This window comes from Eriocheir sinensis, chromosome 22, assembly GCF_024679095.1.
Source record: "Eriocheir sinensis breed Jianghai 21 chromosome 22, ASM2467909v1, whole genome shotgun sequence".
Taxonomy (NCBI): Eukaryota; Metazoa; Arthropoda; class Malacostraca; order Decapoda; family Varunidae; genus Eriocheir; species Eriocheir sinensis.
The window spans coordinates 428,724-446,452 of record NC_066530.1 but is presented as its reverse complement, the minus strand read 5'-3'; the positions used below and the strand labels follow the sequence as shown (position 1 = coordinate 446,452).

The 17,729-nt window shown below is 40.9% G+C and overlaps 1 protein-coding gene and 1 long non-coding RNA gene across 5 annotated transcripts in view; one reads left to right on the top strand and one right to left on the bottom strand.

Moving 5' to 3' along the window:
• The window catches only part of LOC127001877 (uncharacterized), a 71,782-nt gene extending 59,148 nt beyond the window's left edge, over window positions 1–12,634 (top strand). Inside the window, exons 3-5 of one of the 4 annotated variants that reach the window (XR_007755492.1) lie at window positions 2,037–2,324; window positions 7,378–8,818; window positions 12,314–12,634. This is a non-coding gene — a long non-coding RNA (uncharacterized LOC127001877). Of the gene's footprint in view, window positions 1–2,036; window positions 2,325–7,377; window positions 11,290–12,313 lie in introns of those variants that run through there. The other 3 variants (XR_007755493.1, XR_007755490.1, XR_007755491.1) reach the window with 3 other exon arrangements.
• LOC127001875 (dehydrogenase/reductase SDR family member 11-like) lies at window positions 11,708–15,948 on the bottom strand. Its single transcript, XM_050867059.1, has 6 exons — window positions 15,802–15,948; window positions 14,715–14,883; window positions 13,914–14,043; window positions 13,412–13,541; window positions 12,641–12,802; window positions 11,708–11,940 (listed from the first exon to the last, which is right to left on the bottom strand). Exons 1-6 carry the CDS (start codon window positions 15,931–15,933, stop codon window positions 11,899–11,901), a joined length of 765 nt encoding a protein of 254 aa, XP_050723016.1. The 5' UTR covers window positions 15,934–15,948; the 3' UTR covers window positions 11,708–11,898.
• Window positions 15,949–17,729: the final 1,781 nt, after the last annotated feature.

Genomic DNA, 17,729 nt, shown 5'->3' with positions numbered 1-17,729 from the left:
GGCGCCCAATCACGTACATTTGACAAGGCTTTCGTAGGATTTGTAGGCTTTTCAATGTGTAGTTTAATGACCCTGGTGGTAGTTTAGCCCTTCTTCTGTACCATGACCATAAAAAAACTTGAACCGGGCCATATTCTTTTTTTAACATTTCGGCGCCCAATCACGTACATTTGACAAGGCTTTCGTAGGATTTGTAGGCTTTTCAATGTGTAGTTTAATGACCCTGGTGGTAGTTTAACCCTTCTTCTGTATCATGACCATAAAAAAACTTGAACCGGGCCATATTCTTTTTTTAACATTTCGGCGCCCAATCACGTACATTTGACAAAGCTTTCGTAGGATTTGTAGGCTTTTCAATGGGTAGTTTAATGACCCTGGTGGTAGTTTAACCCTTCTTCTGTACCATGACCGTGAAAAAACACTCATGAGAATCCGATTTATCTCCTCTTCGGCCTTGGGAAATAGTTGATGGGAGTGGCGAAGGTGTATGAGAATGCGAACTTGACCTCTTCCTTTACGAGACTCTGATACGAATTCTTAGTTGAGGAATAAGTTTGAGCTTCCATAAATATATTAATTATCCATTTTAAGTTGGCCCTCTGCCCAGAAAGTGTAAATAAGAGAGTAAGTGTGATTGAAGAATAAGTGTAGGCTATATAATAGAATAGAGAAGCGTAAATAAGATAATAGTGTGTTTGAAGAACAAGTGTAGGCTATATAAGAGAATAGAGAAGTGTAAATAAGAGAATAAGTGTGATTGAAGAACAAGTGTAGGCTATATAAGAGAATAGAGAAGTGTAGCCTAAATAAGAGAATAAGTGTGATTGAAGAACAAGTGTAAATAAGAGAATAGAGAAGAGAGAAAAAGTGTAAATAAGAGAATAAGTGTGATTGAAGAACAAGTGTAAATAAGAGTAAAGAGAAGAGAGAAAAAGTGTAAATAAGAGAATAAGTGTGATTGAAGAACAAGTGTGTATAAGAGAAGAGAGAAGAAGTGTGACTGAAGAACAAGTTAAATAAGAGAATAGAGAATAGAAAAGAAGTGTAAATAAGTCGAATAAGATAATAAGTGTGATTGAAAAACAGTTAAAGGTCCAAGCTAAATTTGACCTCCGCTATACAATGATATGCTTTGCCATAATGAGGCATAAGTTCAAGCCCCCAAAATGCAATACTTATCCACTTAAAACTGACATTCTCCTCACAAGACTATTATAATTACACTCAACTGAGAATGTGTTTTAAGCTTTTCAAAATGTGAGCTATTTTAATTACACTCAACTGAGAATGTGTTTTAAGCTTTTCAAAATGTGAGCTATTTTAATTACACTCAACGGAGAATGTGTTTTAAGCTTTTCAAAATGTGAGCTATTTTAATTACACTCAACGGAGAATGTGTTTTAAGCTTTTCAAAATGTGAGCTATTTTAATTACACTCAACGGAGAATGTGTTTTAAGCTTTTCAAAATGTGAGCTATTTTAATTACACTCAACTGAGAATGTGTTTTAAGCTTTTCAAAATGTGAGCTATTATAATTACACTCAACTGAGAATGTGTTTTAAGCTTTTCAAAATGTGAGTATCGAGTCGTTTCTCCACACAAAATTGACGTCGCTTTTGGTCACCCTATATTGCTCTCTGATAGGAGCAACGATTAGCTGGCTTTTTTTTTTTTTTTTTTTTTTTTTTTTTTCAGCTGCCTCCCTTACTGAAAAAAAAAAAAGTCATCCATTTAAAGTTGACCCGCTGCCCTCCCCTCGCCTACATTTTTCAGTTCATTCTTCCTTTCTTCCTTTAATTTACCTTGCTCGCTTTACTTAGCCAAGCCTCTATTTTCTCCCTTCATCTCTTCTTCATATTTCTCTGCAAGGTTATGTTACGCTAGATTGAAGAATATGTCAAGTTTTCAAATGCAGTGGTTATTCAATAAGTCTCACCTGTCTCTCTTAGGATTGAGGCATGAATTTAAGCCCTCCAGCATTGTAGAACCTGTCCATTTGAGGAACAAGTTTACTTATGTTTTTCTTTTCTTTCAGATTGCGAACGAAACAGCTGACACAACCATCTTTCTGTGTCACCAACAGCAACAACAACGTCACCACCAACAACAACAACAACAACAACAACGTCACCACCACAACCACCACCACAACCACCACCACCACCAACAACAACAACAATGTCACCACCACAACCACCACCACCACCAACAACAACAACGTCACCACCACCACCACCAACAACAACAACAACAACGTCACCACCAATAACAACACGAAGATGAAAGAAAACACCAAATATTAAAGAAAAATTATTAGTTAGTGGTGAGTACGTGTCCTTTTGTCATGATTTTCCTTCTGAACCACGTGATAATAATACAAATAATAATAATAATAAGTATAAGGATGATTAGTTTCCCGTAATTTTTTTTTCAATAATAATAATAAAACCCTAAATATTAAAGGAAGAATGATTAGTCAGTGGTGAGTACTTGTCCTTTTGTCCTGATCTTCCTTCTAAACCACGTGATAATAATAATAATAATAATAATAATAATAATAATAATAATAATAATAATAATAATAAGGATAAGAATGATGAGTTTCCCATTTTTTTTCTTTTTACTTCATTTCCTTTCATATATATTATACTCGTGTCCCTTTTGCTGTTTTCTTCCGTCCTTTTCCTTAATATTCAGTCTAATTCTGCATGTTATTTCAGATTTCTTTTTTTAGCATTTCAAATCAACTTTATTCTCTTTCACATTACATTTAATACTACTTTTAATGAGTATTTTTTAATCTTCCGTGTCCTGTGTGTGTGTGTGTGTGTGTGTGTGTGTGTGTGTTTGTAGATATGTTAATAATTATACTTTATTCGCTCCTTTCGATCGTATATTCGTCCGTTGCTTTATCCGTACGTATGTTATTTTGTCCGTACGTCCGTATAATGTAGTATCGCGTCACACACATACACACACACACACACACACACACACACACTCACACGAGATGGTAAAATGTTTAAGAGCCGCCCACAGCTCGCAATGCTAAGTTTAAGACCTCGCAAAAAAGATAAGAAGAAAGAGAAAAAGAAGAAGAAAAGGAGGAGGAGAAGGGAAAAAAATTAAGGAATGAATACTACACTTTCTATAGTCTTCCTTCCTTCCTTCATGAATTCCCTCCTTCCTTCCTTCCTTCCTTCATGAATTCCCTCCTTCCTTCCTTCCTTCATGAATTCCCTCCTTCCTTCCTTCATGAATTCCCTCCTTCCTTCCTTCCTTCCTTCCTTCATGAATTCTCTCCTTCCTTCCTTCCTTCCTTCATGAATTTCCTCTTTCCTTCCTTCCTTCATGAATTCCTTCCTTCCTTCCCTCCTTCCTTCATGAATTCTCTCCTTCCTTCCTTCCTTCCTTCATGAATTCTCTCCTTCCTTCCTTCCTTCCTTCATGAATTCCCTCCTTCCTTCCTTCCTTCATGAATTTCCTCTTTCCTTCCTTCCTTCATGAATTCCCTCCTTCCTTCATGAATTCCCTCCTTCCTTCATGAATTCCCTCCTTCCTTCATGAATTCCTTGGTACATTCATTTCCTTCCTTACCCTCTCCTTCCTTCCTTTCTTTCTTCCTCTTCTCACTCCCTCATCTTCCTTTCATACTTACTTACTAATTTTCCCGTCATTTTATCCTTCCCCATCTTTCCTTTTCTTCCTGCCTTTTTTCCTTCCCACCATTTTCTTTCTTCTCTCCCTTCCTTCCTTCCCTTCCCTTCTCATCACTCCCTCACCCATTCTCTTTTCCTTCCTTCCTTCCCTTCCCTTCTCATCACTCCCTCACCCATTCTCTTTTCCTTCCTTCCTTCCCTTCCCTTCTCATCACTCCCTCACCCATTCTCTTTTCCTTCCTTCCTTCCCTTCCCTTCTCATCATTTCCTCACCCATTCTTATTTTCCTTCCTTCCTTCCTTCCTTCCTACGTTCCCTTACCTTTCCTACCCTTCCCTTGCCTTCTTATCATTCCTTGACCCACTTTTTCTTCTTCCTTCCTTTCCTCCTTCCTTCCATACCTTCCCTTCCCTTCCCTTCCCTTCTCATTTTCCTTCCTTCCTTCCTACGTTCCCTTACCTTTCCTACCCTTCCCTTCCCTCCTTATCACTCCCTGACCCACTTTTCTTCCTTCCTTCCTTCCCTCCTTTCTTCCTTCCTCGCCAACATTATCCCCACGCAGATAAAAGAGCGCCATTTGCATACTATATTTTCTGGGCCGAACTGGCAACACCTTCCCCTTACTTCATATTGACAGACCGACGGGCAGACAAACAGACACAGACAGACACAGAAAGGCAGGTAGATGGATAGATATGCAGACAGACAGACAGACAGGCAGACAGAAGCAGAGTACAGACAGGCAGACAGATATATAAATACAAATATAGACAGACATACAGACAGACAGACAGACAGACAGACATAGAAAGACAGGTAGATGAATAGATATGCAGACAGACAGCTAGACAGGCAGACAAACAGAGTACAGACAGACAGACAGGCAGGCAAACAGAGTACAGACAGACAGACAGAAATATAGATACAAAGATAGACAGACAGAAAGACAGGTGCACAAAGAGCCAAGACCAGACAGACAGATAGATAGATAGAAAGGCAGACAAGCATATAGATAGACAGACAAATAGAAAAACAAACAGACATAAACAGCCAAGTAAGCAAACAACTAGAGAGAGAAAAAGAGATAGACAGACACAAACAGATTTATAGACAGACAAACTAACATGATTATCTTTCTTTTTATCTGCTCCTCCTCCTCCTCCTCTTTCTATTAGTCTTCCTCTCTTTTCTTATCCTTTTCTCCCCTTTTTAAAGACACACAAACAGACAGACAGATAGATAGATAGATATAGATAACAAGCAGGTAGCCACAGGGAGGTAAGCGGTGAGCACAATGAGGCAGCAGGTGCGAGAGGGATGGGTCTGCTTCTGTCAATGTCCTCAGCCTCATCAGCAGCTAATGAGCACCCTTACCTGCTTATGGGAGCCCTGGCACCTGCTTGTCTGATGGCTGCCCACACCTCCTCCTCCTCCTCCTCCTTCTCCTCCTCTTCTTCCTTCTTCTCTCCTTGTTTCTGTTTCTCTTTTTTTCTTTATCTTGTTTTCTCTAATCTCTTTCTTTTTCTTTTTATCTCCTCCTCCTCCTTCTCTTCTTGTCCTTTTCCTTCATCCTAGTCTTTTTTTTTCATCTTTTTTTATTTCCTTCTCTTTTAATTCTTCTTCACAGTTATCTTTTTTTTTTCTCCTCCTCCTCCTTCTCCTCTTTCTGTCCTTCCCTTTTTTTTCCTCATCCTTATCTTCTTTTCATCTTATTTTTTTCATATCCTTTTCTTTTAATTTTTCTTCATAATTTTTTTTCTCCTCCTCCTCCTCCTCCTCTTCCTGTCCTTCTTTTCCTTTATCCTTATCTTTTTTTCATCTATTTTTCCCTCTTTTTTTAATTCTTCTTCCTAATTATCTTTCTTTTTTTCTCCTCCTCCTTCTCCTCCTCTTCCTGTCTTTCTTTTCCTTCATCCTTATCTTTTTTCATCTTTTTTTTTCCTTTTCTCTTAATTCTTTATAATTATTTTTTTTTTCTCCTCCTCCTCCTTCTATTTGTCTTCCTCTCTTTTCTTATCCTTTTCTTCTCTTTTTACTTCTTCTTCTTTATCTTCTTTCATCCTGTTTTTCACTTTCTTTTTCTTCCTTCTCTCTTTCATTTGCTTCTTAATTTTCTTCATCATCATTGTCTTAATCTTTCTCTTCTCTTTTTTATTTTCTTCTTCATCATTATCATCTTATTCTTTCTCTTCTCTTTTTCATTTTCTTCTTCATCCTCTTTCTTATTATTCTTTATTTTATTTTCTTCTTTTTTATTCCTTCCTATTTAGCCCGGTAGCAGCGATGGGCCAAATTTGTGGCTCAACCGTGTAGCAGCGACGGCCCAAATTTTTGCCATGATATAAACCCCAAAAAATAGATGATGCATAGAATAGATAATGCATAGAATATAAGGGAAAGAAAGGAGGCAGGAAAGAAGGGGAAAGGAAATAAAATGAAGGGAAGGGAAATGAAGGAAGGAAAGGGAAGGAAAGAAGGCAGGAAAGAAGGGGAAAGGAAATAAAATGAAGGGAAGGGAAATGAAGGAAGGAAAATGAAGGAAAGAAGGCAGGAAAGAAGGGGAAAGGAAATAAAATGAAGGGAAGGGATGTGTGGTGGGCCTCCGTATGGACTCTTCCGCCCCAGCCCACCCAGTCCATCCGCCCAGTCTTCCGCCCACGGGCCTGATCCTCTGCTCAGCCCTGGTTAATGGCAAGGTGAGCAAAGTTTCAGGTGTGTGGGAGGGAGACACACCTGCACCACCACCACCGCCACCACCACCTGTTGTCTCTGCATCTGCCTGGCTGTCATCACCGCCACAAACACCTGCGAGTGACGAGACCTCAACCACCAGCATCACCACCACCACCACCTGTTGTCTCTGCATCTGCCTGGCTGTCATCACCACCACAAACACCTGCGAGCAACAAGACCTCAACCTCCAGCATCATCACAACCAGCATCAGCATCACCAAGGAAGATTTCACCACCATGAGCATTGCCGTCACCACCAGGGAAGCTGTTGTCATCATCACAGTCATCACTACAACCACCACCATTGACATCATCACCATGGAAACTACCATCATAATCACCATAACCATGCCTGCAAACCCCAATTTTCTATTATTATTATTATTGTTATTATTATTATTATTATTATTATTATTATTATTATTATTATTATTATTATTATTATTACTATGATGATAAAACAAGAAAAGCTTTGTCATATTGCAGGAAGAGTTTGTTTGCATCTTTTGTTTACACTGCATGCTATTTTTCCCTTTGTTTTTTTTTTTTTTTTTTTTTTATTCATTTTCTTAATTTCACCATTAACAACGTGTGTGTGTGTGTGTGTGTGTGTGTGTGTGTGTGTGTGTGTGTGTGTGTGTGTGTGTGTGTGTGTGTGTGTGTGTTTGTATTTACCTAGTTGTATTTATCTAGTTGTAATTTTGCAGGGCCTGGGCCTACGCTCGTGTGGTCCCGTCTCCGTATCTATAATTATCCAACTTTTCCTTGAAACTTTGCACACTCTTCGCCGATACTATTTCTTCACTCAATCTGTTCCAAACCTCTATATTTCCATTCCTTTGTGTGTGTGTGTGTGTGTGTGTGTGTGTGTGTGTGTGTGTGTGTGTGTGTGTGTGTGTACCTCCTGTCTGTATGTCTGAAGCTAAATACTCTGCCATTATATCAAGCTAGAAGCAAAGCAATCAACCAGGTGTCTTTCCGCAGGTGTCTTCACTGAATCAGCAAGATGGATGAAGAACGCTCAGGGCAGTTTCACGGTGGATGCAATGCTAAGTACACCGCAGACATCCATCCATGAGGCTCAAGTAACCATTCACACTTACAGCGATGTTTACAAATTTGCCTTTTGACTTTGACCCTTATTGCCAGGTAGTGTACGCACCCACATAGATGAAGACCTGATCCTTGAGGAGGCTTTTGATGAGGTACAGTCACTTCTTTCTCCTCAACTGACCTCCCAAGAACTCTGACACCCATATCACAAGCTCCTCAACTGACCTCCCAAGAACTCTGACACCCATATCACAAGCTCCTCAACTGACCTCCCAAAACTCTGACACCCATATCACAAGCTCCTCAACTGACCTCCCAAGAACTCTGACACCCATATCACAAGCTCCTCAACTGACCTCCCAAGAACTCTGACACCCATATCACAAGCTCCTCAACTGACCTCCCAAGAACTCTGACACCCATATCACAAGCTCCTCAACTGACCTCCCAAGAACTCTGACACCCATATCACAAGCTCTCCCTCCCAGGCCATTCCTTCGAGATCAAAAACACTATCAGTCAGCCAGATCCCATTCCCTTCAAGCTCTCTGTGAACCACTCTTACAGGCTAATGACTACATCCCTCACATTAACCTCCTGTTAGTAATAGTATGGCATGTATCTTCCTCCTTCTTCTCTTTACTGTGTGTTATGGTTTTAAAGTATTGTTTATTTAATCTTTTATTCAGTGCCACATGACCCTGCAGTTGCGGTGCTGAGACCAAACGCCCCAATAATCATCCTCCTCCTCCTTTTCTCTCCTTTTTTCTCTTTACATCCAAAATTTCTGTACTCTTCTTTTTGCAATGCCATTTCCATGAGGTATACAGCATTGCAACTGGCATAAACAGTCACTAAAAACTCCGCATATTACTCTTCATCTGTAGCATTCTTACCACTGCATCTAGTGTGAAATGGGCCACACTCTGTCGCTTGATTTTTTAAATGTCATGTGAGTATTTATTAATAGTCACGTGGCTAGTTTGGCTTGGCCCTTTTTCATTCCATTTTTGGGACGGAATAAGCTAGAAGTGGTGGATTTTCAGTGTTAAGTAATGTTTCAAACTCACGTCATAAAAAGTGATATAAAAAAATCAACTAAACCAATTAACCAAGCCTTGAAAAACGGTTCAGAAAAGACGAATCAGCCACAGTAGCATTAATGGAGACTAATACGACATTTAATATATCAGGCGTCTGTCTCTGGGTCTGGTGATGCAGGCGGTCAGAACTACACCAGGGAAGCACGAGACAAGGAACATAGAAACAAGCACCACCATGAACGACCACCTGCACTAGTAAGGAATGGACCAGCCAGCAGTGCCCCCTCAAGACAGCAAGTCCACATACCCGCCCAGGACTCGATAATGAGGTAACACATGGTAAAGGTAGTGACGGGTGGTAGTATTCCGAGTGGTAATGGTAAGTGTGTAGAACTTGTAATAGTGAATGTGAAAGGTATTAAAAAGTTGATAGTGAAGTAAAGGTATTGAAAGGGATGGTGGTAATAGTCAGGGTAGGAAAGGTAAGTGTATGGCACTTAAAGCAGGGAATGTAGAGGGTATTAACAAATCAGTAATGAGGTAGTACATGGTAAAGGCAGTCAAAGGGGTTGTGGTAGTATTGAGGGTAGTGAAGGTATATGTACAGTGTATGGGTATAGTGTATGGGGGATGTAGAGGGTAATAGCCAATCAACGCACACCACTCCCATCAGTACCCACATCGGCAATATGAGAGGTGTCCATTTTTTTCTAGTTTCCGCTAAGACAGGTAGCCAACGCATCCCAGGGAAAACAAGATCGAAGTTGAAAGGGAAAAGTGACCCACGGTACTCCACATACAAGGTCACTTTTCCCTCGCAGCTTGTTTCTTGTTCTTCCTGCGCTGTGTTGCCTGTCCTTCCTCCTGCAAACTGGAACAAAATGGCTTTATCCCTTACGCCTTTTCTCCTTTGGACACCTCATAAGATACTCAAGAAAGTGACCCAAGTATTGAAACAAAGTGGTCAAAATTAAGAATGATGTATCAGTCTTTACCTTTGCTAGAGTTAATTTTTGAGTCTCCGTGTTTCAAGAGTAGGTTATCTCCTTGAAGTGAGAACTATGTAGTCCATTTCAGCGACTGAATAGAGAAGATGAAATGGTTATATACAAAACAGACTAAGAAAGGAGGAATTGAACAGAAACTGATTGATGGCAAGGAGTGAAGACGGTTAGCGAGGAACAGTGACTTATATAAAAATGGGATTGAGCTAGTGAGATGAAGAGTGAGAAGAGTCTAATCTGTGACAGAAGTGATTCAAAAGACTAAATGTTTGATAGCAAGTAGTGGAAACAGTTAGCAAGGTACAGCAGCCAGATATAAAAACAGGATAAAGTTAGTGAGATGATAAGAAAAGTTTACACATCAAACAATCAAAGCGAGAAAGAAGTGGAGACAAAATATTTGACCGCAAGGAGAGGAGACAGTTAGGAAGGAACAGCAACCACATATATATACAGGATTAAATGAGTGAGATGGAAAGAAAGTAGAGTCTGCACATCAAACAATATAAGAGAGACGGGATTGAAAAGAGACTATATATTTGGCTAACTGATTGCAAGAAATGGAGATGGTTTGGGAGGATCAGCGACCACATATGAAAATTGAATTAAGCTAGTGAAAGTAATTAACCCGGTAGCAGCGACGGGCCAAATGTGTGGCTTAACCGTGTAGCACTGACGGGCCAAATGTGTGGCTTTACCGTGTAGCAGCGACGGGCCAAATTTGTGGCTTTACCATGTAGCAGCGACGGGCCAAATTTGTGGCTTTACCATGTAGCAGCGACGGGCCAAATTTGTGGCTTTACCATGTAGCAGCGACGGGCCAAATTTGTGGCTTTACCATGTAGCAGTGACGGGCCAAATTTGTGCCATGATTTAAACCCCCAAAAATAGATGATACATAAACTGATCACAAATGCTTCGATATATATCATGAAATGGTTTGTGCGAGTGATTTTTCCTCATTTTTCTCGCTTAAAGGGACCATTAAGAAACATGATCCCCGCTGCTACTGGGTTAAAGGAAGCCATAATGAGCAGGTTACAGGTATAGGAGCAGCCCTGTAGCCATAAGGTAAGCACTGTATTTTGAGACCTTCTGGAGAGTAGTCGGCAAAAAAGAGCCGAACTCCCATGGGTCGGCTTAATAGAATTTGACCAAAATCTAGACATGGTGTTGCATTGGTTAAGTGGGTACCAGCGCCTAGTCTATCATTGCAACCCGCTTAACCGACACAACACCATGTCCATAGATTTCCCTCAATTTACATTCAATCAACTCACGGGTGTTCGATAACTTTTTTGGCTGACTGTACTGTAATAGGAATGGTGCATGTATATTGGCCACATACCTTTGTAGTTGTAGATGAGAGTAATAAAAGGAAGAAGCCTCCAATAATCTTTTAAATCCCTCTAATGTATCAGTATTCCTATCCTTAGTTAACTTGTAATTATATGACCAATAAAACTGACTTATCAAAAGTTTATTCCTTACATTCAAACCACAGTGCTACTTAAGGATTCTGTCTAATGGTAAATCTTAAGTTTATAATATTCTGTGACTTTAGGGTCAAGAATGTCTCCATGCTCTGATGTGTGCTTAAAGTGGAGACTAGAAGGGAGCTACTGAGATGTATAAGAGAATGCTCATTAGGTAAATCATAAGGACTTATAATTTTACTTTCCATACCATTTTTTCAAGAAATTGGGTGACCAATGAGTAGCTGTAGTATCATATAATTACAATTTTGACATTTAGGATTAGTAGTAACAGTAGTAGTAGAAGCATAAGTAGTAATGGTAGCACCCAGTTCACCCCAGCAGAGGTAGGCTGAGGGGGTTTCTCTCTTCCTATGAACCATGTGCCTCCGTGGTGCCATGGTTAGCATGCCTAGCGACAAATTTGCAGGGTCAGGTTTGATGCCGCCACGGGCAGTCAGCGCCCAGCTCACCCTTCTGAACTGGTTGAAAAATGGGAAATGAAGGAAACCTGGGGAAGGTAAACTGGTAACCCGCAACCTTGTGTTTACTATGACCCTCATCACCCAGGCAGAGACAAGCTGCACAGATCTTTTTAAAACTTTTCATGGCCACAGTTCACCTGCAGAAGAGTAACTACAGGGACAAGTTGTCTTATTATTTTCCTTGGTTATGCTGGCTTCTCTGTGTGATAATTAGTGTGGTAACATACAGGAGGTTTAGGGAATAACAACATAAGTGAAAGAAATCTCCCTTTATTTGATTAAACAATTGCAAGTTGAGGACACTGGTCTTCCGTTCATCACACAAATGGTGTGTCCTTTCTTCATCAGTATTAATGCTGGACAGACAAAGATGAGTAACTGCATTAACAACCAGTAACAGCTGTGCAGCAATTCCAGGCAAAGAGAGAGGAACAGAAAAGGGCATTCACAGAGCCTGTGTTATGGGACGGATCAGCACATCATGGATCTGTGGAACAAAAATATTCCCACATTACAACACAGAGAGAGACAGGAAAGAAACATGCTCCCCCTGGCCTATCCCTCTATATTACTGATATTATTGTCTTGTAGTTGCCGTGTGAGAGACTGTACCAAAGAGATGTTCACCAAATCACTAACTCTGCCATTGTACGAACCATAAAGTCAGCCACTTCCTCTTTTTTTCTTAATATTATTTAAGACTGACATAATACACTGATTATGATGTAAATAACCCAAAAATAGTGATATAACAAACTTAACCAAATACCTTACTTAAATAGAAACTTAACCCTCCTTTGAATGATATAATCTAACCTTTCCCTTTTTTTTCTTTTTTTTTATGCGGCCTATGCTGTTAGGCTTTTTCACTGGTGTGGGCCTGATTGTCGGCCCAACCCATTGTGGCGCAGGCGAGTGTTTATAGTGGCGCCATCTTGTTTTCGCTCATACTGCCCCCCGGAGCTCATCTTTGGAGGGGTTATCTAGAGTCCAGGTTTATGGGTGGTCTTCAGGGCAGCATGTGGTAGTCTTGGCCGCTTGGCGGTGACTGAAAAATCCCAGCTGTGTGGCGGCCAGGATTCGAACCCACGTCCCTCCTGGATCTCCCGGATGCTAACCACTCGGCCACCGCCTTCCCAAAGTAACCTGCATAATAACTCAAGATAAGTAATTAACGGTACACTAACCTGAACATGGGGAGGGGCACTGAGAATGTGGACAAGAGTGGCGGTGATGTCATCCGCACTCAAGCTCCCACGCTCCTTGTAGAACTTCTTGGCTGCATTTGCATCCTCTGCCAAGTGGCCATTCGCCATAAACTCAGTTTCCACCAAACCGGGACTGATGGCCTACAGGGAGGAGGAATGTCATTAGCAATCAACCATAATGTATTCTAGCTCCTAAAGATGTGTATTTTCATAGTGCTGATTAAAGTTGTTGTTGAGTTTTCCTGTGGGTAAGCAAGCAAACCTGTAGGTAAAAGAGGCAGTAATGTCATCTGTACTCATGGTTCCCCCACCATTACAGAACTCAGTCTCCACCTTAGTAATATAGAACAGTGTGTTCTTGAGGCATTAACATCTATGTACATCTGTTTTATACATTATAATTTTTTTAAATTAAGTTCTGGTGCATACTGTAAAAATACGATAATCCCATTAAATAAAAGTAGACATTTTTGAATGCAGGAAATTTCCTGATTATATGAACTTGTGTGTCAGCTCTTGTTTGCTATTATTGCTATCAGAGAGAATGTGAGTTATCCCACTTTCTTTGCAAAATTCTCAGTTGCCACAGGAATAGGATGCCGCTGCCAAGCCACCAGTCTGATTTTTTTGAAATATAAAATTCTTCTAAGCCTGAGGGAGGGGAAGGGGACAGAATTAAACTTCACTGTTGAGATGGCTGTCAATCCCATAACAATGCCATCAGACAAAACACAAGTCAGTCTTCCTTACGGATATCCTGATGTTGGAGTTAGCTTCCCTCAGCTCCTGCCGCAGTCCCTCAGTGAGTGCTGTGACGGAGTACTTGGTGGCGGCGTAGAAGTGAACAGCTTTATTGGGGATGACACGGTGTCCAGAGAAGCTGGATGGATATAAGAAGAAAAAAGATAGAGCTTTAGAAAATTGTCACTATTTTGTGTTCATCTGTTGTTTGGAGTTTTGATAAAAGGGAGGTTAATTGACAACTCTACACAGACAAAAATGTAAAAGAGGTATAATCATATTAGTAAGGAGTAAGAGGTGCCTTTCAAATGCCAAATGCCTCTTCCCCTTTCCCAAGTAGTATATATCATTGCCCAATGCACAAAAAAGCCTCGCCTCTTCTCTAACTCAGGGTGCAAATGGATGCTGGGAAAGGATAAATCTCTTTGGTTGATGCTGGAAAAGGTTACACCTTATTGGTAGATGCAGGGCTTGTGTTGTATATGTTAGTGGATGGTGGGACTGAGCATACCTGCTGATGTGGATGATGTGCCCATCGTCAACGCCGCGTTCTCGCATGGAAGCAATACTCTCGCGTGTACATAAGCACAGAGCCACAACGTTGAGATCCATCATCTCACGCCACTCCTTGGGGCTTCCCTCTGTAAAGCCGCAGGAGAGCAAGGGCGTGAGAAACACTGGGGGATGAGTGGGCGTGAGGGCTGAAGGGTAGATCTAATGGAATAGTCTATAGAGGGAGGGCAAAACATGGTTGAATGGGTTGGTCGAAGAACATGAATAATAGTGAGAGTCATAAAGGGCTAGTGAGTAACCACTTCAGAGAGGGTATAGAGGGAGACAAAAGATAAAGTTAGGGCCATACACTACAGCCTCCTGTTTTGTCAGTGCTCATCTCCATCAGCTCAGGCCTGAGATAGAATCGAGTGAAAACTCATTATGTACCCTGTGACACAGGGCATGTATGACAACCCTGTCACTACATTTTCCAGTCCCTAAGTTTTCCCTAATACCATATTTTAATTATTGACCATCTCAAAAGGATGAACAAATGAGTGGGCTGAGCTCTTAACTCCCCAAGACTGTAGATTCATAGCTGGGCATTCTAACCATTACACCACATAGGTTATAAGTCTACATAAAAAGGCAAAAACAATACAAAAGTGTATGAATATTTGTCCAGAATTAAAACAACTTTCCTGATAGATTTTAATGTGTATTCATCACTGATAACCTTGCCAGAAATTACTCATATCTAGTTGCTTGGCGGATGTTAAGATAAAAAAGTTAAGAATTTTGTTAAATGTTGCCTCACCCAGCAGGGACTTGTTGTGGGTGAATCCTGCATTGTTGATACACACGTCCACGCCTCCGAGGTCCTTCTTGATCTTGGCGAACATGGCCAGCACCTCCTCGTCCTTGGTGAGGTCACACTTGATGGGGATAAGTGTGCCTCGTTGACCCTTGAGTTCACTCACCAAGGCCTGTGGAGAAAGGTGGAGTATGTTTCCATTGTCTAGAGTTGTTTGGTTTTACTGCTACAAAGTTGTCTCATTGATTATATTGCCTTATTCTACAGTTTAAAAGATGTTTGACTTTGATGTTGCAGACTATTTGAAGTATATCATGTACATTTTATTGTACCATAAATTTTATAACTGAAAGCTTAAGGTTGAATATGATGCAGCAAGTTATAGTGAATAGATAAAAAAATTGAGTAGTACAGTCTAATACAACACGAAGAAGCTGACTTTTTTCCATAATATATCTTTGAGTAGCGTAAGTCATCCTGAATGTCTGTTTTACAAGGTTGATTCACAAAGCACAAAATGTTATCTTGTGACTTGACACATCTGTAGAGATTACATAGAAACTGGAGATAGTATGAATGATAATGAGTTGGGCTGAACAAAGTCCCTTAAAAAACAATGTCACTGGGTTTGAGAGATTAACAATGAGCATGTTTTTATCTATGTTGAAGTAGCAGCAAGAGTGATCACCAAGCAGCTGGATAAAAAGAATGACAAATTGAGACTTTCAGAACCAATGCATTGGTTCAATAAACAGATAAATGACCGAGTATTAGCTAGTTACTTCACATTACGAACATGTGATCAACACGACAGCTGGATGAGAAAGGATAAAAGGAAGGATGCATTCAAAAATAAGATAATGGTAAAGTTGACAGTAGGAGATATAAGATGGCCAATAAATAACTGATGACCTAGAGACAGACACCCAGCCAATCCACAAGCAAGTCATGACCCTCATCACCAAACAGCAAATGCTGGTGGATGCTGGGAAAGGTTGAATCTTATTGGTGGATGCTAAGCTGGTGTGGGCGGGGCTTATTTGGCATATTAATTTGAACCAAGAATACCTGTTTGGATTGGTCAGCTCACCTGTAGTTTGTCAATGCTACGAGCTGCTCCCACCACCTTCATGCCCTCAGCCACCAGTCGCCTGGCCACGCTGGCACCGATCCCCATGCTGGCACCAGTCACCAGGGCCACACGACCTGACCACCGCATCATCCTGACAGGGATCTCAAGGTAATTTTATGGTTGTGTAGAAGGTACAATAAGTAAAATAACCAATAAAATTAATAAATGAGCAAATAAATAACTGAGCAAATATAAAAATAAGTGGATACAAATCTAGTGGGTCGAGTGGGTGAAGCATGGTGCACTGAGATAATTTGGACACGTGATGAGAATGGGGGAGAATTAATTTGTAAAGGGAGTGTATGAGGGAAGGACTGAGGGAGGGGGTGTCACAAGGAAGACAACCTGTAAAGTAGATCAATACAGTGACAAATTATTGGAGAGAGAGAGAGAGAGAGAGAGAGAGAGAGAGAGAGTGAGTGTTGGAAGTAGCAGGACTGAGTGTGCTGAGAGGGAGTGCCAGAACAGGGAAAGATGGAGACACTTCTGCGCCTGGAGGGAAGTTCCCGCGAGGGAGCACAGGGTGTCAAGAGATAAAGATAGATAGATAAAAGGTAAGAATAAAGTGTTAGATTAAACAACAGCAAGACACAAGGCTGGAGGAGTGAACCAGTGGCATAGCTGTAATGTATAGGTCTCAATCAGTAGGGGACACAGGTGAGTATATGGGGGCACTAGGCAAGGGGAACTCGAGAGGCCTTCTGATGCCACATAGAAGGCACAGTCTAAGATCAGATCAGTGGTGGGTGTTAGGGCATGGTAGTGTGGGAGCATTAGGGAGGGGCACCAGATGCTCATGGGGGGACAAGTCCTCCCATAGCAACACACAGTCCTAACTGGGGGTTTTAAGGGCAGGGACCAGGCCAAGTGTGTTTTTAAAATGCTAGCTCATGTGTTCTAAATGATTCTGAAGTCTTAGTCTTTAAACTCTGGCTACTCACTCTTGCAAGTGCCAGACCAGACCACCCTGGGTATATGGACAAAACCACTAAGCAATACCAGGCATATAATTACTGCTGGGTGGACAGGTGTATATGAATGTACTCTCAGAGTAACTGACCCATCTATAGTCAAAGGTAAAGTTGGAAGCATATGCTAAAGCTGCAAATGGTGGCAGACTGGCAGTGCTCATCTCCGACCCACCCTTTGAATCTATAGTGGAAGAGAACTCATTGAGCTGACACGGGGCCAGTGTAACATCCGGGTTACCTCAGCTAGGTGGCCAGGATTTGAACCTAGGCCCGCAGATTCGTAGTCAGGGAACCTAACCACAATATCGTGCAGGTTCCCAACAGTACAGTTACAACTCCAAATTCCAACCAACTCATTGACATTAGGGTAGCTATTATTTAAGGAGCACACCCATCTCACTGTGAAGTGTGAAGGATACCTTTGTACTATATGAAGTACTTTGAGCACGTACAGCACACTATCGTATGGCTTTCCAGAGTAAATCGATCATTTGAGCGAATAATTTCTTAAATTATGTTGGGGGGCAAGGGAATATAAACTTTAGGGATTTCATTCCATTTATCACATATATATTGGCAGCAGAGCACAGGTCAAGTCTGGTTAGGTTAGGTTTATTTAACTTCGGTTAGGTTAGATTAGGTTATACTTTCGTGGTTATAATTAATACGTGATATGCTGTGCGCTACACCTGCTGGACCACCAATTGCCAGTGAAAACAACCATCAGTGCAGTAAGAAGTTTCATGTATTCATCACAAATATGTCTAACGATACTGAATCTAACCTAATCTAACCTGGCCTAGCTAAGTCTCCTGACCATACCTGGTCTGCGCTCTGCTGTCAAGATGGGAGAAACAATTATTTCACTCAATACATAATATTCCCCCCCACCATTTTTTTTGAGAAATTAATATT